The sequence below is a fragment of the Microtus ochrogaster genome, chromosome 21 (genome assembly GCF_000317375.1).
Source record: "Microtus ochrogaster isolate Prairie Vole_2 chromosome 21, MicOch1.0, whole genome shotgun sequence".
Taxonomy (NCBI): domain Eukaryota; kingdom Metazoa; phylum Chordata; class Mammalia; order Rodentia; family Cricetidae; genus Microtus; species Microtus ochrogaster.
The window spans coordinates 2,301,639-2,324,791 of NC_022022.1; the positions used below are offsets into that span (position 1 = coordinate 2,301,639).

The following is a 23,153-nucleotide window of genomic DNA, read 5'->3' on the forward strand; positions in this document are numbered from 1 at the left end:
TCAGTGACCTCTGCTAATAGGAGCTAGTATGACAAGGAAGTTATTTTGGAAAGACCATTCCAAGGGATCTCAGGTTTTAAAAACAGAGGTAACAGAGCCTGGAGTTTATGGGAAGTTCTGGCTTAGAGGATCAAGGGACTCTGGGAAGACCTGGAAGGCAGCAGGAGTGGGTGGACGGGGACATCACCTGGTAGCCATGTCGAACCTCTCGTTGACTGTGCTAACCCTCCAGCCTCTGGCTCCCTGCTTCTTCCGCTCAGCTTCCCAGTCTTCTAAAGTCTCCAAGAGAGGAATAGGTGGTTTTCTGGAGCCAGTAACCTTGCCTGGAGCAGGAGTGAGACACAGAGGAAGAAGAAATATTTTATCCAACTAGCCCCTTCCGTTTCAGACTCTTCCCATCTCCTTAAACAAAGGCCTCACTCACCAACTTTGCTCAGGGTTACTCCTCTATAGTGCTGGATTTGACTACTCTGAGCTCGGGCTTGAACGATGGCCACGGTTACCTGGAGAGGAAAACATATTCCATCCTTTAGCCCCAGACGAAAGGAAAAAGAATGAAACGGAGCACATGTTGCTCCACCATCTTTACCACCAATAGCGCAAAGAAGCTAAGGCAGGCCCCAGAAAAGGGGGCCTCCACAAGTGGGTACTGGGACCAGAGGGACAAGCTTAGAACCACAGACTCAGAACATTAATTTGGGGGAGGAACCTTGGGACTATTATCCAACTCTCCACAATTTTCAGAGGTAAAAACTTACCCATAGTTACTGCCCGCAACCAACAGAGGCAAACTACAGTTCAGGCCCCTCCCACTCATGAGACTATCACTCCAGTCTTTTAGCTTCTAGAGTGGAGTGGACTGAGCCTGGAGCATGGAGAAGAGCTGGGTTCCTAAGGTGAAAAGAGTTCTTCAAATGAAAGGGTTCTTACCTGAAAGGCCTGAGGCTCTAGCCCTCCAGCCTCAAAACCAACTCGAAGCAGACGGAAGTCTCGGCCATGAATGAGAATCTCCTCTGGGATGAACTTAAGCTGGGACCCCGGACGGAGGAGCTGCACTCTGGACAAGCCGCTCACTGAAGCGAGTCCAAGTAGGATAGCTATGGGTCACTCTGGGAGGACTCCCTGCAGTCCAGCCTACCCCGCCCCTTTTATAAAACCCTCAGGCTTACCAGCCTCTAAACGCCCAATGTTGACCAGGGCAAAATCATATTCACTGCTCAGGGGAGTGTCCTAAAGGAAGCCAAGACTGGTGTTATTGACCTCGGACAGCCATCATTGTCCCACCTTGGTGACTCCTCTCTCCCCTCCCCAGTAAGAAGGCAACTTACTTCCCTAGAAATAATTCCTACTATCAATGATACATCCAAAAGAAAACCCCGAATCCTGTTTGTCCAAATCCAGACTCCCTTGCTGTTCACTCTAGCTGTCCTTTTATTTTGTCCGGTAACAAGAGTATTGCTATGTAACCTAGGCTAGCCTGGAACACTCATGGTCTTCCTGTCTCAGCCTCCGGGGAGGTCACAGGTCACTGCCACCATGCCCAGCTTCTGTCTTATCTATTATCCTAACCATCTCACCTGATTTCGCTGCCATCCACAAGGTTGGAAGGTGACCCTAAAGTTAGTGCAGATCAGAGTTCCAGGCAGTTCCAATTCTTGCCCCTTCCTCAGCCCTGGTGCCCGTGCTAGGATCTTCTCCCCTAAAAGGGAAAAAAGGAAGCAAAGTTCTAACTGTTCCCTGTGCTGCCCACACGTCTACATCTCTACTCCTCTTTCTAGAATGGAAGATAGAAGGGAAATGAGTTGCTTTTTTTCCCCCTCTCTCTCTCCAGACAGGGTTTCTCTGTGTCCTGAGTCATGGCTATTCTGGAACTCACTTTGTAGACCAGGCTCCAGGCTGGCCTCGAACTCATAGAAATCCACCTGCCTCTGTGTCCCAAGTGCTGGGATTAAAGGTGTGCACTGCCATCACCACCTGGCTATGGTTTGCATTTTTTAACCTCTAAAAACTCAGTGTACAAAACACGGCACATAGTAGACACGCAATGATCATGGACTAATTAATAAGAAAAGGGCTAACCAAGGCAAGAAAACAAGAGGGAACATTAAGGTTCCCTACCAGCTGTGGGGAGACAGGAGAGCAAGCCTCAGGCAGAACAACTCCGACGAAAGGAATCCAGAGCTATGTCTGGTGAGAACATACGAAGGCTGGGGTAGGAGGAATCCTGATGGAGTCTTGGGAAGTCAAATTATTACCTGGGAGACACCCAGAGGCCAGGCAACCGCCAAGCTGATGACTGCTGGGCTCCGGCATCCTGTTGCCTCCGCCAGACTTGGGTCCAGAGAGCTGAGAAGGGGAGAGTTAATCTGGGACTTCCCAACCTCAGGATCTGGGATTTCTTCAGCAGCTGCCGGCAGGGACCCACACTGAGCCTCTCCCTCTCGGGGAAACTGAGACCAGTGACTGCCAGGAGCTCAGGCCTGGGACTGGCAGACAGGACAGGGAGGGGCTAGTTAATGGATAATGAGACAACTCAAGACTGAAAAGGGCAGAGCAAGCTCCATGGCAGTTGATAAAAAGATACACCCTCCTCCTCTGGACCCTTTGCTTCCCTCTTAATTTCCACAGCATCCCCATTCATACCATCTTGCCACCCCCTCCCCCCATTCCTTCTCCTTACCATCTCTGGCTCCTCCTTCCGGGGGGCAATGTTGAAACTCTGGCCCCGGCCCCCCCACCACATTTCCCTGGCTCCATCCGGGAGTGGAGCAGCTAAGGGTGAGAGTTCTCAAAGATGCTCACTCTCTGGGGAGAGACTAAATCCTAGAGGTGGGGAGAAAGAGGCCAGGGAGGACTCAGGGCAAACAGCCTTTGGGATGCCAAGAGCACAGTTCCGGTGGTCTTACTTGAAAGGTGTGTCCTGCCCAGACACGGGAGGCTCTTTGGAAACTTCGGTGAGTCTAAAGAGGACAGGCGAGATGCCCAACCCCTTAAAGGAGAATACGCACAATTTTTTGGAAAGTAGAAAGGAAATGGAGGACCTTAAGAAAGATGGGAGAAATGGGGTAACTGGAGAATACCCAAATTCCCTTCACCCAATCCCACATTCTAGTCTCTTTCTGTTTATGAATATTAGAAGTGTGGGGGCAGTAATACAATTATTAGATAGAAACATTTTGTGCTAGCTCTACTGTTTCAGTGGAAACGAAACACTAGAAAACTCAAGTGTTTTCTTTGGTTTATTTATGGGTTTGTGATTATGTTATTTTGGCCTATGTTTTGATTATCAACCTTCACCGACAAGCTAACGACAGGGCTTGAGAAGAGGATGTAAATGGGAACAGGACCTTGTGTCCTTTCCGGAGAGCGTGACAGGCCGAGGGGCAAGTGGAGTGGGCGGAAGTTGGTGCGTCTAGGATGCAGACGTAGTACAGATATTTTGGCGTGCAAATCTCGGCAGTGGGGCGGGGGAGGGGGGAGGCGGGTAGAAAGCACAGGAAAAACTCATAGTATCTAATCCAGCCTTTACAAAGCACAGCAAGCGCACCTCCCTGTTCCCGCCCTCACCTATTCCCCTGGAAAGCCCTGCCTCCTCCCCTCCAACCCAGTCACCAGATCTCCTAATGAATGATTCATGTTCTGGACTTTGAAAGCTAAGGGTTGGAAACCTTCTTTCAGCTCCAGGATCACATAGCCCCCTCCTTCCTTGCTTAACTCAAGGAGCAAAGATGGGGGTGGGGTGCTAGGAGACGCGGAACGGAGATGGAGGTGGGGAAGGCAACTCGAGGGCAGCATGTTTCAACACGGAAAAGACAGGAAATGAACACAAAATTGGTGTTAATGAGCTGCTGTTTTATTGTTTCTGAGTCTGTACAGAGGCAGCAATCCTAAGGTGGGGGCCATGACACCCAATACTCCCCTCCCCACAGCACACATCCTTCCAGCCTCAGCTTCCCAAGTTCCCAGGGTTGGCTGCAACTGTGGAAATAGTGAAGGTAGCCCGAGCAGAGTCAGTCTGGAACAAACAGGTATGTACTTGCTAGCAAGAGCCCCAGAAGGCCGACTGTAGGAATCCAAAAGGCCGCTGACCACCATCCCCACCCTGCCCCACACCTCAATGTCTTGTGGAATACAGTACGGGCTGTAAGAAGGAAGCCGCAGGTAGAGAGGTGTGCCCCACCCCCACGGTTTAAAAATCCCACGATCCACTTTTCCTCTCCCCACCTTCTTCCTTCAGAGAGCCTCATTCTATTTTTTAATACCTCAAGGTATGGGAACAGCAGAATACAGAGGAAGGAATAGTTAGAACTGGGAGAAACCAGAAATAAATTGGGTGATTTGGATCATCACCTAACCAGAAATGCAAAGGGGTAGCAGCCGTGGGCTAGGTAACGGAAGATTGCAGCACACACCCATGGGATGGAGAGGGCAGAGAGAGGCAAAGAGCTCTATCAGTTTTTCATTTTCAGACCCCTATTTTGGCTACACGTTTGTGCCAGGAGCAAGGGCTGTTTGGGAGGGGCAGACGGAGGAGGGAGATGGAGCTGAGTGACTCAGAGGATGAATCACAGATCCAGTTATAAACACAGAAAGAGGCCAAGGTCCTTCCCACCCCACTCCTTAGACAGCTTCCATCACTTCTGCTGCCCCCCACCCCAGACAGCCAATGGAGGAAGCAGACACAGGAATTCCACATGGAAGCGTGGTAGTTAATCAGCTTAAGCACAAGAGGCAATACTTTTGTGACTGGGTATCTGCAAAACATTAAAAGAGACATAGTGCCTCCATGACTCATTGAATCAGCAACTGGAGATGGAGGGAAAAAAGAAAATTATGAGACTCTGGGGTACATGTGTTTCTAAGCCAGAAAATGGCTTCCAATTCACCTATGGCTATATGGCTGATACTGCCTCCTTGGAAAATGAGGGCACAGTCCAGAGGTGTCTGAGTAACTCACAATTATTTCCAAATGCTCCTTTATTGAAGGAAAAACAAAGTGCCTGGAACCTTGGGCATGTGACTGAAGGAAGAAAGGCAAGAGCCAGATCTCAGAGAACCAGCTCCATTCTCTGGGCTCAGGATCACCTCCCAAGTGTACAATATAAAATCATGCTAATTTTTGCTTTATTGGTCTGTGGCCTTTGGAAGCCTATAGCGAGGAAGGTACTTCTACTTTAAGGCACAGCAGGGAACTTAACACCATCCGTCACTCTTAGAAATTGCATCTTAAAAACTAAATAAAAAGATACAATTTATATTATTTATAAAACAGTATGAGGAAATCTTGCAATTCTCAATTAAGCCAGCATGAGTTAAGAGGAAGGATGTGGAGGATGGCCCTCTGGTGTATTTGCTGTAAGCTGAGAACACAATGTAGGGTGGAGAGTGCAACCATGTTAAGTGAAAGGAGAAAAATAAGAACCCTGAAGATCTCCTCTCTGCATCCCACTTCAACAGAAGCCCAGATGCCCTGGATTGACAGGAATAATTGCACTTAAATGGAAGCCTGAGAGATGAGGCCATGCCTCATCTAAAGATACAGGGTCTGCCTTCTGTCACTCATGTGACCTCCTAAACAAGGGAGGTTCTACTCACTTGAAAGTCCCCACATGGCCCTCCCTCCCTTCTCCCCACCACAGCAATTGCATGGGCTTGTCTATCTCAAAAGACAGGCCGGTCCGTATCGGTTTTGTTTTCTAGACATTATAAACTCCATCCTACTCAACCCCTCCTTCACCCCCAAAAAGAATGAAAAATAAAGTCCACCACTCCTTATTTTAAAAAAGAATGTTTCAGAGAATGGAGAGGCCTTTTGGTGTCATCCTCCCAATTGAAACAGATTTAACAAGAAGTTAAAGGGCCTAAGACCCATTTGCCACACGATCTTAGAACACCCTTCCCTTTCCCTGGAACTTCCTTTTATTTTTGCTTTGGAAAGGCAAACAATTAAGATTGGGTACCATATAAATAAAAACAAACATGATACAAGGTTTCTGTTTCTCTTCATTTGTCCTCAGTTTTTAAAAACAAGAGTGGTAAATACAATCTAATAACAGATCAAGTCCAAACACAGCAGTCCAAGGAGAGCAACTCCCCTGTTTTACTTGATAGGAAAACCCCTGCCAGGCTCTCTGTTCCTATCCGCTTAGGCAGGCATCTATGCATGGTCCGGAGAATGACTGAGCAGTGCACACCATGGTGTCTGTAGTGTCAGAAGGGAGAGGCTCATCTGGTGAAGGCTTCACCAGTGTCATTCAAACTCCAGGAACTGGGACAGGTCTAAAGGGATGAGAACAAGGCACAGGCATTCATTCACCTTGGGAGAAAAACTGAAGGAGTGCTTAAAACCCAGGAATCAAGATAAATACTATCTTGATGCAATATTTTTTTAAAAAATCAAAAATGTTTAAAAAGAACAAACTTTATGAACGTATCAGAACTTAAACAGGGTTTGTCCTCATAGTTGTTCAGTTCAGGGCTCACTTTTTTACCTTCACACCAATTCCTGTTAGATCCCAAGATTTTGATGTTTTGGTCAATCTGGGTTTTATATTATGTTTCTATACTTGACGGTGTGACCCCAGCACTTGGGAAGCTGAAGCAAGAGGGTCATACATTTGAGGCCAGCCTAGGCTACAGAGTAGGACCCTATCAAAAAACAACAAAAAAAAATTTTTTTTGAATAGACCTTTAAATTATACACCAGTCAGAAATGCTTGTCCCATATTAGGTTCCAGCTTAAAGAAACCTGGGCATGGTGGCTCATGCCTAGATCCTACAGTTCAGAAGACTGAGGCAGGAGGGTGGCTATGCATTGAAGGCTAGCCTGGTCTATAGAGCAAGTACCAGGCTGGCCAGCCAGGACTAAATATCAAAGAAACAAACAAAAAATTGCCTAAAAATAATAGGAAATTATTAAATCAACAGATATGGTAGATATGGAAGTGAGTGACTTTCAAATTTTTGGAGGGGAAAAACTAATTTCACTGAAAAATTTTTGACTAGCTTCGTTATCAAGGCGAGGTGTGTGACCATTTTTCTAACTAGGCAGAAGAAACATGTAGACAAGGGTTCCTCAAGCATGCATGTACACACGTACACACACACACACACACACACACAGAGCCATTTGTGACTTAGATCAAATATGAGAATTACATTCCATTAATTCCCTCACTCAGCAAAGAAATCAAAGCCCAGAACACAGTCCAGTTAACACTCCGGACACACCTCTTCTTCATATGCAGCCACAAGTGTACACAATTGCATAGATGATTTTTCCCCCAGAAAAAAAAATATAAGGAAAAAGGACAATTGGTGAAAGATAGTCTTCTGGTTTAAAGCTCTTAGAAATGGCTCTGGTCAGAGCATAAGCTGTCCAGACTTGTGCTTTGTGCAAACTGCAAGGGTGCTCTCACCACTGGGGCCACTCCACCCCTCTGGAGAACAGGGTTGGCTCAGGAAAAGGGAGAAATCCAAAGGCAGATCTGCTCACTGGGCTAATCTGGGCCTGTGGCTACGGTTCACTAAAATATATTTCTCTAGCTACCTTTATAAAAGGCCCCTTCCCACACTTCAATACCAGCCCTAATATCAAAAATATTCTTCTTACAAAGTATTTTTATTATTTTAATAAACTAACCATAGATTAAGGTCAGCTATGGCTTAACAAAAGAAGCCAGGATGTTAAGTTCATTCTCCAGCAATAGACAGGAAGGAGAAAAAAAAAATCACTTAAATGGGGATAGGGAGTAAGTAATTTTTAATTTTTTTTGTCAGGATCTTATTTCTTTTTCTTTAAAAAATTAGTACACTAAGCTGCTTTCTCTAGAAAGGCAGCCGCAGAGGACGAGAACTCTGTATAGGGTTTTGGTATTGTTTCAAACAGTCTGGCCGAGCGTCTGGCCTTCCTCTGCCTTCCTCAGTGCACTCAAACCCCACATATAGTTATTGCTAAGTAGTTAAAAATAGATTCCTCTGTACCCACCCACCTGAAGAGAAGCCCACACACAAGGCTGCTCTTACCACCCTCCTCTCCCCCTAAAGGGACTTGCTTTTAAAATAAAAACTTTTTTTTTTTAAATCACAACTTCTTAACTTAGCTGAGCTTAGTCCCCAAAATGGATGAGGAAAAGATGGGGGCAATAGACAATCTCCCCTAAAACTAGAACGGATGACAGATGACTATCTAGAAGAACATAACACTTACGAGGCAAAGAATCCCCCTTTAAGGTTCCTATTTCCACTCACTGGGATTTAAATACCCTTTCTAAGTAGGCCAAGCACACACGCCTGACATCTACCTAATTCAGACCAGGATCAAACTTGTTCTCAGGTTCGCCCTATGCTCCCAACTCCATCACCATGTGCTTTTTCTTCTAAAGTCAATGAACTTTGGTCTATTTTTCCTTAACTGACTGAAAACCTTCTTTCCAGGTTCCTCCCCCAAGATGTCTACCCACCTCCCACCCACACACACCAATTATTTCCCCACTTTCCCTTGGGCCCTGGGACAGGGCAAGAGGTTGAGACAGTCTTCCCCTTCTGTCTTGCAGTTTCAAGCCAAACTGCGTAAGAGTAGTACAGCCCTTGAGGTAGGACTAGCCCTGTCCTGCTCTCGCCAGCCTGCCAGCACTCCAGCTCCCACAAACACTTCTGCACTTGCCCCATCAACACAGGGGCCGGGTCTTGATGAGCCAGAGGTGAGCTTAACTTTTCTTTGTTTAGCCCCTTCCCGCCAGGTCCCACCCATTCAGAACCTATGCGCCAGCAGTTCCCCCCTCCTCAGTTCTTCCCTATAACAGCAAGAGCAGAAGTTGTTTGTCTCAGGGTGTCCATAGAAGCTGCAGTTCGGTTGTTTGCATTTGGTCTGGGTTGGGGGAATGCCCCGGGGACCTCCAGCCCATCCATCTGGCTCAGGGGGCTCTCTGTAGCCATTGCTATAGGAATCAGCCACACGGAACTGGGGTGGTAACAAGGCACCCCTGTGAACTCCATCTTTGCCTGGCTCCAGAGATGGGATGTTGTCCTGGTGGGGGTAGGGTCGCCCAGGAGGGTACTGTCTGGGAAAGGTGGCATATGGTGGAAGGCCACCTACACATGGGCCCCCTGCCAACTGCCGGCGGGGCTCCTGGCAGTGGACTCCACCCCCAGAAGGTCGCGGGATAGTAAAGCCCCCAGGGTAACCAGCAGAGAATGCCAGTGCCTTCGACTCTGCTGGGGGGTCACTGGGCGGGACGTCCCCACCATCTGGCTCTGGCTTTTTGGCTGGAGGAGGCCCACTAACTAACCCTCCATTCATGATCTTCCTCTCAGCTTCCTTCTGCTTCTGTTCTGCCAGGAATCTCTCCTCAGCATCTGCAAGGTAGCGCTGGATCATCTCCTCCTGATATTGGTGCCGGTGGCCCATCTTCAGGGTTCCAACAAAAATAAATTTGCCCTCCCCTTGCATTGCAATCCTCATAATGCTCAAGCTTTGCATCACTTCCTGGCTATACTTGCTCCCTCCATTGCCAGCAGACTCAGACGAGGGTTTCTCTGACACAGGCCCATCCCCAGCTGCATCCTCCTTGCCACCCTTCCAGCTCTTCAATGAGTTGTTCTTCTTCTTCTTCTCTAGTGTCTCGGTACCACTGCTTATTCCAGACCCACTCCCCAGCCCTCCAGGCTTGGGGCCCTTGCTATGCATCAGGCCCCCCATGTTCTTCTTAAGCTTGCTGCCCAAGGTCTTGCCAAAGCTGCCCAGTTTGTTAGCCACAGAATCTGCTCTCTTCTTGTCCTTCTCCCGGTCTCGCTTCGACTTCTCCTTCCGTCTGCTGCCCTCATTGCCAGTAGAACTGCTGCCAACTGACTCCTTGTCTGATTCTCCAGACTCAGGAGTGGACCTGGGCTCGTCTCCAGCTGAGGCTGTGGGGGACTCTGGCTGGGCCAGAGGAGCCTGTAACAGAGAGCACCATTGACAGTTACCTCACTGGTTGGTGTGGGTAAGTTCCCACAGGCATGGAACCTATCTAACAGTTTACAGGGCTCCCTGTCACCTCTGCTATTGGCCACACACAAAAAAGGGTACTATCTTGATTAGTGCTTTTATCACTTTGATATTAGTTAGGGTCATCCAGGAAGAAGGAATGTTAGTTAAAGAGCTGCCCCCATCGTTCTGGCAAGCTGGCAAGTCTGAGGACCCTTTTCTTGATTAGCGACTGATGTCGGAGGGCCCAGCTCACGGTGGGTGGTACTGCTTCTGAGTAGGTAGTCTTGGGTTGTGTAAGAGAAGTCAGGAGAGCAGGCTAGTGAACAGCGTTCCTCCATGACCTCCGCTTCAGTGCCTGTCTCTACGTTCCTGCCCTGGCTTACAACAATGCTGGAGTGCTATCAGAACACATACATCAAATAAACTCTTTCCTCCCCGCATCAACTCTTTGGTCATGATCTTTACCACAGTAACAGGTAGCAAACTAGAACAGGTGGCAAGTGCACCATGAACCCCATCTGTGAAGTGACTGTCTAGCTCCAGAGAAGATTACTAGTATGACAAAGTTCACTCAAGAGGCCATTGTCCTTTTCTGGCTTCAGCCAGATGGTCATGGGCCAAGAAAAGATATTTATCTACTATCTAACTTTCCATCACTCACTGAAGTCTGATCTCCTTCTGTAATGAGGAGATTCAAGAGGGAACCTGAGTGTTTCATAGCAGTGAGGCACTGTAATGCATGGCCTCTGGGTGAGCAGGGGCGTTTTCTTCCTTCCTTCTTTTCCTCTCTTCCTTTTCTCTTCCTTTCCTTCCTTCCTTTCCTTCCTTCCTTCTTTCCTTCCTTCCTTCCTTCCTTTTCTTCCTTCCTTCTTTCCTTCCTTCCTTCCTTTTTCTCTCTTTACTTCTTTCTTTCATTTGAGATGGGGTCTTGTTACACCATCCAGGGTAGCCTAGAACTCATAATCCCCTTGCCTCAGTTTCCCAAAACACCGGGACTAAGGGTATCTGCTACTTTGCCTAGTTGGAAATTTTTTTTGCAGATACCAGTATGCTCATCATTACAAGTCTGTCTATGTCCAATTCTGTTCAGAATTCGTTTCAAGGAAGCCTTAACTAAGCACAAACGCCCAGGCCTGAGCACTGCTTTTGTAGATTCCATCTGCGGAGTTCACAGCTTTGCCTCTGCTCCTGAACTTGTGACCAGGAATCTTTGGTTCTCTTTCTGGTGCCCAAAAAAGATCTATCCAAGGAGTGAGGGGCAGGACACAGAAATGACAATCTCAAGTTATTTAGAGGAAAAAAAAAGAAAGGTTTCTTAAGGAGTGTAGGTTAGTCTGGGAGCCAGGCATGTCACTCAGTGGTGAAGCACACACCAGCAGGTAGAGGTCCTGGGTTAAATCTCCACGGAGTCAAAGAGTAAAGTAAATAAGGAAGCAGAGAGTGACTGAAGACAGAGAGGAGGAGGGATGCTCTGACGTCATCATCAACTGTACTACCACAGCTTTCTAACTGAGCTCACGGGCTCTCCTTGTTCTTCCTGTCACTGACAGTGAGGACACAAAGGCTATGGATGGGAGCAGCCTTCACCTGTGCATCAGATGATAGTGGAATCCACTTCACATTCATATAGCTATGCAGCAGATGTAATTTGACCTCCAGGGACAGAATTATACTGTAAAAAGGAGGGAAGAAAATTAAACAGCTATTACTTAAAAGGCAAGCAGTCCTTTGGAAAGGACTCAACAGTATCCAGATACCAGACAGCAGTCATTGTCACTGCTGTGACATCATTTGGCAGATTCTGACAATCAAGTGAGTACTATAGCTTTTGGTTTTCCTTTTGTTTTAACAGAAGGGACTCATGTAGTCTGGGCTGGCCTTGAACTTGCAGTGATTGCCCTGCCTCAACCTCCTGAGTGCCATGTGGGATATGGCCCACCCACAATGCTCAGTTCTAAGAACTTTTTTTTTTTAAGTACTAGACTTGGGGGCTGGAGAGATGGCTCAGCAGTTAAGACTGCCTGATCTTCCAAAGGTTCTGAGTTCAGTTCCCAGCAACCACATGGTGGCTCACAACCATCTGTATTGAGATCTGGTGCCCTCTTCTGGCCTGCAGGCATACATGCAGACAGAATACTGAGAATACTGTACACAGAATAAATAAATAAATCTTTAAAAAAAATAAAGTACTAAACTTTAAAATCAAACCCTCTCAGGCAGCTCCCAAAGGGAAGGCACTGGGTAAGATGTAAGGGACCTGTGTTTACAGCCACATCTCTGCAGGTGTGGAGGGAAGTGGGAGAAGATGCTACCAGACCACAAGGAGGCAGCTTTGAGAAGCAGATGAGAAAGAACACATCTTCCTTGCTATCTAAACACCAAAAAGAAATTTAGGAGCAGACTATTTTGGTCACTTGTTTAAAATTCCTCTGCTTTGGCTTAGAATCAAAAGGAATTAGCTGGGCAGTGGTGGCACCTGCCTTTAATCCCAGCACTCGGGAGGCAGAGGCAGGCAGATCTCTGTGAGTTCGAGGCCAGCCTGGTCTACAGAGCTAGTTCCAGGACAGGCTCCAAAGCTAGAGAGAAACCCTGTCTCAAAAAAAACGAAGTGGGGAGGAGAATCAAATGGAATTTGGGTGTCTTGCTTTTCTGAGCACTGTTTGAGGATTCTGGGATGTATCGGCAGGAACATTTGTCCTGCTCTAAGAAAAGAAGGAAGACAAAGCAGCTGCAAAAGCCCAGTGTCCCAATGTCCAGCCTGCCTTCCGTCTCTCCCCCTTCCCAGTAAGCCCAGACCAAGGATGTGACCATCCTAGCGTTGTACATGGCCACTTCACGTGGAAGAGAGCCCAGCTACAATGCATACAGAAAGGCTAAACTCGCCTCACCTGGCCAATCGGACATTGTCATTGTCATCTTTGCCCCACTCCCAGCCTTTTCCTGGGTCCACAGCAAAGTGCAGGGGCAGCAGCTTATGCTCTGAATCTGTGAGCGGGATCACAGCTGGGGAGGGAAAAATACGTGTCAAGAAGTCTTTCTGGGAAGCACAGAAGGCAAATGAACACGCATTGACTTCACTGACTCATATGTAGGCCTGTGACAGACTGTAGTTCATCCACCCTCAACCCTTAGAAGTGAAGTACATTCCCTTCACCGAAGGACTTCCCCTCACCACTCAGTACACAATTTAGTCTATTAATCTCCTGGACTTCTGCCAGAGCACCAGACTACTTTCTGCAGACAGGTGCAGCAATGTAGGCCTTAGAAGGCTGGTACCTTAAAACAGACCTTTACTCCAGAACAGGGACAGACACACCTTTTCACCAAACCACCTCCACTTTTTAAAGCTATAAACTCTTGGCAATATTGTATAGCTTGGTTTAAAAAACAAAAGCTGGCACCGTCTGGACTTGTTTCCTCCTTCTTAGCTACCATTTTCACTTTTGAGTGAAAATAACACAGAGCAAAACCAAGACAGAACTGGACCCTCACCTTGTTCCTTGGCACTGTCCTTCTGCTCCATCGACACAAGCGCAGAAAAGTGGGCCTGGTCATAGGCGAGCACCAGAGGAGATCGGTGACACTGGCTGGCTGGGACCTCCAAGGGGAGATAGATCCCTCCAAATGGAATAGGGGCAAATGCTGCAGGAAACCACGGAGGTTGTCACTAAGGCTAGGCCCTTGTGCAGTTGTCTCTCTACCCCACTTCCTGTGTGTCTGTGTGGGGGCATGCACACAACTGTTGTGAATGCTAGGTCCCCTGGAGATGCCCAACGTGGGTTCTAGGAACTAAACTTGGGACCCCACAAGCAGTTCAAGCTCGTAACTGTGGAGTCATCTCTCTAGCCCCTCAATCCCATATTTGAATTGAGCATCCATCCCAATTAATCCCAACAGCTTTCATTTGAATCTCTTGAGGATTTTCCACTATTTTAAGCCCCCACCCACCCCAAAGGTCTGTATATCTCCTTGTCTGTCTTTCTGTTCTGTCCAGCCAAAGTCTCTGTAAACGGGACAGTCTGGAGGTAGAATGACAGGCTGACTCACCTTCCCCACCGGAGTCCCTCAGCATGGTGTCTGCCACGACCACTATAGGCCTCTTGAGCACATGAGCAAGGACAAAGACATGGAATTCCTCTAGGCTCTCATATACTGGCTCCTCTGAACTCTCCACTCTACAGTTACAGGAGATGAGAATGGAGGAGGCACAGCAGAAGGGAGAAGAAGAAACAAGAGTCGTGAGACCAGCTCCAAAGCAAGGGGAAGGAATGCCCTGCAGATTATGTTGGGGCACATGGTTGAATCTACTCCCACTTTACCAATCAGGAAGTCCAAGAAAAAGGCATGGGGTTCAAATGGTGTTACCAGTCTGGAAGTAAGGGGCTGGTGACAAGGATAAAGGAGCTTGCCGTCATGCCCAACGACCTAATTCAATCTCTGAGACTCACACTGCAGACAGTGGAAAGTGCTGGCTCCTGGTACTGTGTTCTGACCTCTGTGCTGTGATGCACGCAAGCACTCACCACTCCTCCACCCACGCACACACATACAAAATAAATAAACATTCAACAATCTGGAAGTGATCCCCATCTCTTAATACTCACCCTTAATATTCAACTCCCATGTCTCTCTATCCAAGATCCAGTACACAAACTCACAGCTTCATCCTGCTTTCCTGACCACCACAATCCACACAGCAGACACGTCATGGGAGAGACCTCCATCTACTCGGCAGCTTAACTAAAGTTTATAAAATGTGTTCTTGTTATTACTTAGCTTCACCTATTCACTGGCTGGATCAACTCCATCTCCTGTGTAGCTCTTGCAGCTCCTGCATGTCTACCTACCACTGTATTCCCACACTCCTGACCTGGAGTATTGCAAACACTTACCCACCACCACTGGTTCCATTGGTACCTAGATGCATTCTGGGTTCACTTGAGGCAAGCTTGATCAACTCATTCCATTCCTTCTGCCATTCATCTTCAGTATACACCAGTCCTGACTATGAAAGAAATCGTACAGTAATGAAGGCACACTGGGCAAGCAGAGGTTAGGTTCGAAAGGCAATAGCCATCCCAACCCTCCCAGCGTGACATCCACTCTCTATTCTCTGAGCACTTGGTTTACACTTACACAGAGGCAAATTTCTTCTCCTTTTCAGAGTCAAGACCCATAAAATCGGTTGGCTGGTTTTGAGACAAGGTCTCACTGTATAGTTCTGGCTGTCCTGGAACTCCCTATGTAGACCAAGCTGGCCTGCCTCGGCCTCTGCAGTGCTGGGACTCTAGGCACGTCACCATGCCCTATCTCATTTCTTTCTGAAACAGAATCTTTTGTATTGTCATTGAATTAGCTGTATATTGAGGCTGGCCTTACAATTCTGGTCCTCCTGCACCTGTCTCCCAAATGCTGGGATTAGAGGCACATGCTGCCATGTCTAGTAACCTCACATTTCTTAATCTTCTGTTCCTTTCTCACATGTTGCAATCTGACTCCTAGTTCTGCTCTCTCTGCTACTACCCCGTCCACACAAGGTACATCACCTGGCTAACTAAATTGACAGTCAGTGGACTCTGGCTCTCTTTTCAGTCTCTGAGTACTTTCCTCTTTGAGTGTTCTAGTTTAGCTTCCACACCACTGCCTTCTCTTATTCTCTGAACTCTCCTTACCACAAAACTGGGGTTTGGGTAACCATTTGAGCCTTGCTTTCCTCTGATGACTCCACTTAGGTGCTCAGGACTCCAGAGTCAGCCCTCTCCCAATTCCTTTTCATTTTTTTTGTTCTATACCTGTCTACAAAAAAAATGCAACCTATCCAAAGCAACTTTAAATTCTACTATTTTAGAATTTAAATTAAAGTCCTGTCTCCTAACATACTCATTCTTCTTCCGATATTTCTTTTATTTTTTTAAATGATTTAACTTTATTTTATGTGCATTGGTGTGAAGGTGTCATATCTCGTGGAACTGCATTTTCAGACAGTTGTGAGCTGCCGTGTGGGTGCAGGGAATTGAACCCAGGTCCTCTGGAAGAGCAGTCAGTGCTCTTAACCGCTGAGCCACCTTCTCCAGTCCTTCTTCCGATATTTCTACCTATCGAAGAGTACCAACTATCACCCAGATACCCAGACTAAGACCCAGAGAGTTGGCTGAGGTTCCTCTTCCTTCACTCACCTCAAACCCGCATGCCTCCGTCAACACTTACTAAGCACGTCGTGCAATGCGGCGCTCTCTGCTTTTCTGAATTCTTCAGATCCATTCTTATTAGGCTACTGCATTTCCCCCAGTGATCAAAATCTAATGCCTTGTTTCCTGAGAAGACATTCTAAGAATCTTTACTGCCCGTGGTATACAAAGCCTACCTCCTGTACCCGCCCCTTCTCTGCACGGGTCTTCTGTTGCATGAAGTCTAATTGGTCTTAATAATCAAAACCCAGAGTCAGATATGGGGCAAATGTTGATAGATCAGAGAAACAAGGGAGCAAACCACAGCCAACACTTACTTTGCTAACTCCTCAGGCAAAAAAGGCCAAGCTCCTGTCCCTTCCCACCTTATACTCCTCTCTCTGTCCAGCCATAACACTTCCTGTCTGTCTGTACAGACCTCCAGACCTCTGTGGTTAACTAGTGGCTAGCGTTGTCCTCTGATCTTCAAGCAAGCTTTATTTGTTAGCACACAAACAAAATATCACCATATTTCCCCTTTTTTGTCTAAAATAAAAAATGTTATAACTAACATAAGAAAAACTATATACAATAAGTACAATAACTATATATAATATATACAGGCAATAACAACAATGTCTGATCCATTAGCATTGAAAAATTGAGAGAAAATACTCCATAACTATCCTATCTTGGTGAGTCCAAACGGTTGTACCTAATTCACTATCTATCCTAACTTGTATTACCAACCCAAAGTTATCTTTTTATATCTTTCAACCTTATATACTTAACACCTTATTTGTAAGTTTCTTTTCTGAATTTGTTAACAAGGAAAACTATATTTGTTGTACCAATGTGGAACTCTCAAGTTTCCGAAACATAAGACCTGAGAAAGCTTGGGGGGGGGGGGGTTTGAAACACATAGACTTTGTGTCTCTTATGCAGGCCATGGTGCAAAGACAGCACAGCATTCAGGCTGGAACACAGCATGGCAGATTCCCACCACAGTACACAAAGGTGTCTCCAAGCCACGGAGAGCACTGCATGGTGAAATTAGCTTTTACTCATACAGACAAAATGTTTATGGCTAGCATGCTACACTACAGGCTGCCTAACGGTGGCATGGACCTGTTGCTTCCCACGGGCGGTGACCTTACCTCCGCCATGTTGGAAAGCCAATAGGGCAGAGCCAACAGTCTAAGCTGTCATGTTGATCCTAGCCATGCCTGCTTAGTATTTTAAAAATTCTCCAGGTCAGAAAATGATTACAGATACACAATAAAAACAGATTCAGGGAAAGAAAAAAAAAAACCTCTAAATAGGTCACAACATGTTTAAACAATGTACACAGGCTTAAGAAAGAAAGAAAATGGGAACAGACAGTTACAATTTTAAAAAATAAAATTAAAAGCCGGATGGTGGTGGCGGCGCATGCCTTTAATCCCAGCACTCAGGAGGCAGAGACAGGCGGATCTCTATGAGTTCGAGGGCAGCCTGGTCTACAAGAGCTAGTTCCAGGACAGGCACCAAAAGCTACAGAGAAACCCTGTCTCAAAAAATAAAATAAAATAATAAAATTAAAGTCTTTAAAGAGACAGTAAAAAATAATATAAAGAAAAATAAACCACATAAAGATGGAAAATCACCAAGCAGTGGACCGTCAATCAGCTCAGAGACTGAACCCGGATGGACGTATATTTCCATGTGTGATGAACTCTGCTCTGCCAGCACTGTCTGGTCAGAGATGCCGTTTCTGATGTTGCCACATGTTGTTGTCTCTCAAATTTAAAAGAAAATCTTTGAGTTCAGTATACCAAAAAAAAAAAAAAGATGGAAAATCACAGAGGGTCTGGATTATGTATACTATTACATTTTATTTGAAATTTTGGCTGTTAATGAGCTAACTACAGAGAGACATTTGATTGTGGGGGCTGCTAAGCTAAAGCAACATGCAGATATCTTGACTTCAAAATATGGGAAAAGACATTGTGCTTTTGTTTCCACAGGTGACAAGAGGCTGTGGATTTCTTTCAAGTTACCATGGTTTGATTGAGCAAGACCTCCCAAGAGGTCTCCAATGGAAGTGATGGCCCAGGTGATCCAATATCCAAAACAGTTTTCAGGCTGCTGGCTGAGACGGACCAACCACACAAAATACCCCAGTCAGGGTATTCTAAATTTTCTCAAGTATCCCATGAGATTACCAACACCCCCAATCAGCCAGAAGTAGTATAAAAAACTACGCCTAAATTCCCAAAATGTTATTTATGAATGTTTGTTTTCATTTAAAGGGGATTGGTTATTAATGATCATAGTCAATCTCTTTCTAGAGAAAAAAGGAGGATATTATATGAAAACAATTTTTAAAAAGGTAGATTATTAAATCTACTTTAATACAAAAACAACTGTTAACCTCAAAATACTTTACATTGGTATATATTTTGGTTTACTGGTATAAATTTAAGGTCAATTTTTTTATTTCTATATGTATATTTCTATTCTCGTTTAAAGTATTATGTTTATGTAGTTCATTTAAAATATAATGTATAGGTAAAAAATACAAATGAATAGTCATCTATCACAGTCAAACATCACATTAGTCAGGTTTTCTAGAGATGGAGAGATAGGTAATCTTCAAACACTTCAAAGACCTATAGAATATGGCATTTAAAATGTTTTAATAAACTTAGAATTCTTTGGATGTGAAACATCTGCTCCTTATGGAGTTTGCTTTCAATGTGGTGAGACAAGACATTTGGGCAAGAAATTGCTCTTTACTGGACTGTTTAACAAGATGCTATATAAATTGAACATGCAGGACCCATAGGAAAATGACTGCTGAACTTGCCAAGACAAGGTAAGACAGTCCTTCAGGGTTCCTGCTTCATGAAAGAGTCTGCCAGACATTCTACAAGACACAGAAGAAAGTGACTGATGAATTTTGCAAAAATAAGCAGGACAGTCCTTCAAATTTCCTGCTTCACTGAGAAATCTGCCAGATACTCGAGGCCTATAGGCTGAAGATGGAGGCCCCAACATTGCAGAAGAACTTTGGACAACTGTCCATGAAGTCAGATATCTCTGTCATTTCTAGAGTTTTGGAAAATGCTTACAATGCACTTCCTGTTTGATTAGGTAATATTAGATCCTTCTGGGGTCTTTGATTGAGTTGAAGACTAAACAGTTATAATTACAGTTTTCCTTAGTTAAGATAAAAGATAAATATAAAACTTTAGACTCACAAAGATAAAACAGATGGAGTATTTAATTTTGTCAAATACAAATAGACTAAATATTTTAACTGCAATTCTTGCTTGATAACTGTTTTGTTATATGTAATTTTACTATATTAAAGTTAAAACCTTCCTTTTTAATTAGACAGAAAAGGGAGATAATATGGGATGCCCCTCTGTATGTTGTGAATATGTTTTATTTTATTATCACTGGTTAATAAAGAAGCTGCTCTGGCCTATGGCAGAGGAGAATATAGCTAGGCAGGAAATCCAAGCAGAGAGAGAGGGAGAAAGAAAATGGAGTCAGAGAGATGCCAGCAGTCGCTGGAGGAGTAAGATGCCAGAACATTATTAGTAAGCCACGGGGCAGGTAGCAATACACAGATTACTAGAAATGGGTTAATTCTTATGTAGAGCTAGTCAGTAAGAAGCCTGAGCCATTGGCCAATTATAATTACTATTAAGCCTCAGAATGATTATTTCCTAAGTGGCTGTGGGGATCAGTCCAGAGGGACTGGGTAGAGACAGTCTCCAGCTACAGTCTCCCCTCTATCAGGGCTGCTCCTGAAGAGCACTGCCTCCCACTCTGATTGTTTACCATAGGTATTCCTCCTGCCTGTAATGACCACTCCCAGTGTGCCTGGTTAACAATTCTTCACCCTTCATAGCAAAGCTCTCCTCTGAGTCTTCCCCAGGACAGTCCCTCTTCCTGTGGATCTCTCCTCACCTGTTCTATAGAACTCTATTAGAGACACCATGTCTGAGTCAGGTGTAGTGGCGCACACCTCCACCTGCAGGAGGAAGAGACAGGCAGATCCCTGAGGGTGCCAAACCAACTGAGGCTACCAGTGAGACTGAAAAATCCTGTTTTGCTCTATATCTTTAAATGTCCATTTTATTCTAGTGCTCTACAAGAAAGAATCATGTTTTATGCAACATGGCCCAGTGCCTATTATATGATCAATAATCAATAAATCCATGCTAAGTGAAGTTATAATTTTTATTAAAGGATTATGTATAGCAATACAAATAATTTGCTTTGTTTTCTTGCTTTTTGAGACAAGGTCTCACGGGGTAACTCACAGTAAACCTCCTGACAGACATGCCTCAACATCTAGCCAAATGACATTAAGATATATTGGCTTTAGGGGTTGGGAATGCAGCTTAGGTGGCAGAGTGTTTGCCTAGCATTAACGAAGCCCTGATTTTTATTTGCAGTATCAGATAAACTGGGTATAGTGGTATACTCCAATAATTATGGACAATCCTGGCGCTCACAGGATGATGAGAAGTTTAAAGTCATTCTTAGCTACAAAGTAAGTTGGAGGCCAGACTGGGCTAATTGAGACTCCGTATTGGAGAGAGAGAGAGAGAGAGAGAGAGAGAGAGAGAGAGAGAGAGAGAGAGAGAGAGAAGTAAAGGCTTTAGGACGTGATGATTTGATTTTGAGAGATTAAGTTTATCTTATCAGTATATTTTGTTTCGCATTAAAACTGAATTTCACCAGATGAATCTAAAATGGCTGAAAGAAACTTAAGGAAATGCTCAACATCCTCAGCCACCAGAGAAATGCAGATTAAAAGAACTCTTAAATCCCATCTTACACCTGTAAGAATGGCCAAGATCAAAAACACTGACGACAACTTATGCTGGAGAGGATGGGGACAAAAGGAACACTCCTGCATTGCTGGTGAGAGTGTAAGCTGGTACAGTCCCTTTGGATGTCAGTGTGGCAATTTCTCAGAAAATTAGGAAACAACTTACTTCAAGACCCAGAAATACTACTTTTGGGTATATACCCAAAGGATGCTCAATTGTGCCACAAGGACATGTGCTCAACTATGTTCATAGCAGCATTGTTTGTCATAGCCAGAACCTAGAAATCACCTAAATGCCCTTCAACCAAAGAATGGATAAGAAAAATGTGGTACATTTACACAATGGAGTACTACACAGCTGGGAAAAATAATGACATCTTGAAATTTGTGGGCAAATGGATGGATCTAGAAAACATTGTATTGTGTGAGGTAACCCTCACAGAAAAGACAAATATATGTACTCACTCATAAGTGGCTTTTAGACATAAAGCAAAGAAAAACCAGCCTACAATCCACAATCCCAGAGAAGCTAGACCACAAATAGGACCCTAAGAGGGAGACATACATGGATCTAATCCACATGGAAAGTAAAAAAAGACAAGATCTCCTGAGTAAATTGGGAACCATGGGAGAGGGTAAGAGGAGAGTAGGGAGGAAAGCGGAGAAAAGTATATAGCTCAATAAAAACAATTAAAAAGATAAGATAAAATAAAATAAAATAAATGAGAAAAAACTGAGTTTCACTGCTCAGCTACATCCTGACAGCACATATGCGACCACCATGGGCACATGAGCAGCACCAGAACAAATGGAATGAGGGCTAGAGCTATGCTGACAATACTGTAATAAAAATGCAAGGTAATTTGCAAACTGTAAAATACTACCACAGACTTCAGATGAAAATAAAGAGGACAATACAGAAGTTATATATGGAATGCTCATGCCATTTTCATACACATCCAGGAGGATGTGCTCTGATTTCCTCTCCCTATCAGCTGGTTCTGGGCTTTCTGAGACAAGCTTTCTCTGTAGCCCTGGCTATCCTGGAACTCACCCTGTAGACCAGGCTGGCCTCTGCCTCCTGAGTGCTGGGATCAAAGATGTGCGCCAACACTGCCTGGCTTTTCTCTTTTAAAATATTAATTATTTTATGCATGTACTTTGCCTGCATGTATGTACATACACCACATGCTTGCTGGTGATCAGTGAGGTCAGAGGAGGGCACTGTTTCCCTGGAACTGGAGTTATGGACAGCTGTGAGTCAGCAGAGCTCTTCCACAAGAGCAAGTGCCCTTAACAGCTGAGCTCCTCTCCAGCCCCTTGGCTTCCTGTTTCAATACACACAGCCACTAGGTGGCAGATGCTCCCAACAAGTTTTACCATCAATTTCAACACAATATAAGAAGAAACAGGAAATAATGGGTATCTTAAAACTCAAGTATCTCAGGTCATCTCCTTCCTGCTCCCAAGGTAAGGGATAAAGTCATCAAAGTTCAAGCAAGACAATCATGAATGACGCATTTCCAGTGGGAGACTTTCGTCCCAAAGGAATAAAAGAATTGCTCCTTCACTAGCCTCTAGTCTATGCACACATGGCCCAAAAGGAAGAGCAGAAAACATAGAAAGGAACTTAGCTACTTCTGCTTCTCCTGGATAAACAGTTCCAGAATCTATCTTTAAAGTAACTATAGTAGGTTTAATAGTCATAATTGAGATCTACACAGCAAGTTCCAGGACAGCCAGGGTTGTTAAATAGAGAATTCCTGTCTCAAAAAACAAAACAAAAATCCATCATTAATTTCTTATATAAAAGTAATCACAATATCAGCCAAATCTCTGAACAGTAATATTTAAATTCAACTTAACAAGTATCTTTTTACATGTTTTAATTAAACCAAAGCTAAGTATATGAAGAACAAAGTTGTAGACTATATTAAAAACATTCAAGCATTTACACAAGAATTAAAAACATGGGTGGCAAGCAGTTAAGGGTACTTGCTACCAACCCTGAAAACCTGTTCAATCTCCAGACCCCACACTGTGGGAGCAATTTGTTTCATACAAGTTGTCTTCTGACTTCCACATGTGTGGCATGGCATACACACATTCACATATAATAAACATTTTTTTTTTTAAGAATTAAGAAGAAGCTGAAAATAGTGATTTACCCATATCCTAACAATTG

The 23,153-nt window shown here is 44.8% G+C and overlaps 2 protein-coding genes across 3 annotated transcripts in view; both read right to left on the reverse strand.

The window, feature by feature from the left end:
- The window catches only part of Mtmr11 (myotubularin related protein 11), a 9,201-nt gene extending 6,169 nt beyond the window's left edge, over positions 1-3,032 (reverse strand). The window contains exons 1-7 of the mRNA XM_013349842.2: positions 2,681-3,032; positions 2,256-2,346; positions 1,578-1,699; positions 1,170-1,230; positions 931-1,073; positions 425-503; positions 188-323 (exon numbers count right to left, since the gene is read on the reverse strand). Coding sequence (XP_013205296.2) covers positions 188-323; positions 425-503; positions 931-1,073; positions 1,170-1,230; positions 1,578-1,699; positions 2,256-2,346; positions 2,681-2,743 — 695 coding nt within the window. The 5' untranslated portion in view covers positions 2,744-3,032. The remainder of the gene's footprint in view (positions 1-187; positions 324-424; positions 504-930; positions 1,074-1,169; positions 1,231-1,577; positions 1,700-2,255; positions 2,347-2,680) is intronic.
- Positions 3,033-3,653: 621 nt separating this feature from the next.
- Positions 3,654-23,153, reverse strand: part of Otud7b (OTU deubiquitinase 7B) — a 64,754-nt gene continuing 45,254 nt past the window's right edge. For both annotated transcript variants that reach the window (XM_005356948.3, XM_013349856.2), the window contains exons 7-12: positions 14,863-14,975; positions 14,018-14,145; positions 13,463-13,612; positions 12,859-12,973; positions 11,558-11,642; positions 3,654-9,937 (exon numbers count right to left, since the gene is read on the reverse strand). In XM_005356948.3, coding sequence (XP_005357005.1) covers positions 8,753-9,937; positions 11,558-11,642; positions 12,859-12,973; positions 13,463-13,612; positions 14,018-14,145; positions 14,863-14,975 — 1,776 coding nt within the window. In that variant the 3' untranslated portion in view covers positions 3,654-8,752. The remainder of the gene's footprint in view (positions 9,938-11,557; positions 11,643-12,858; positions 12,974-13,462; positions 13,613-14,017; positions 14,146-14,862; positions 14,976-23,153) is intronic.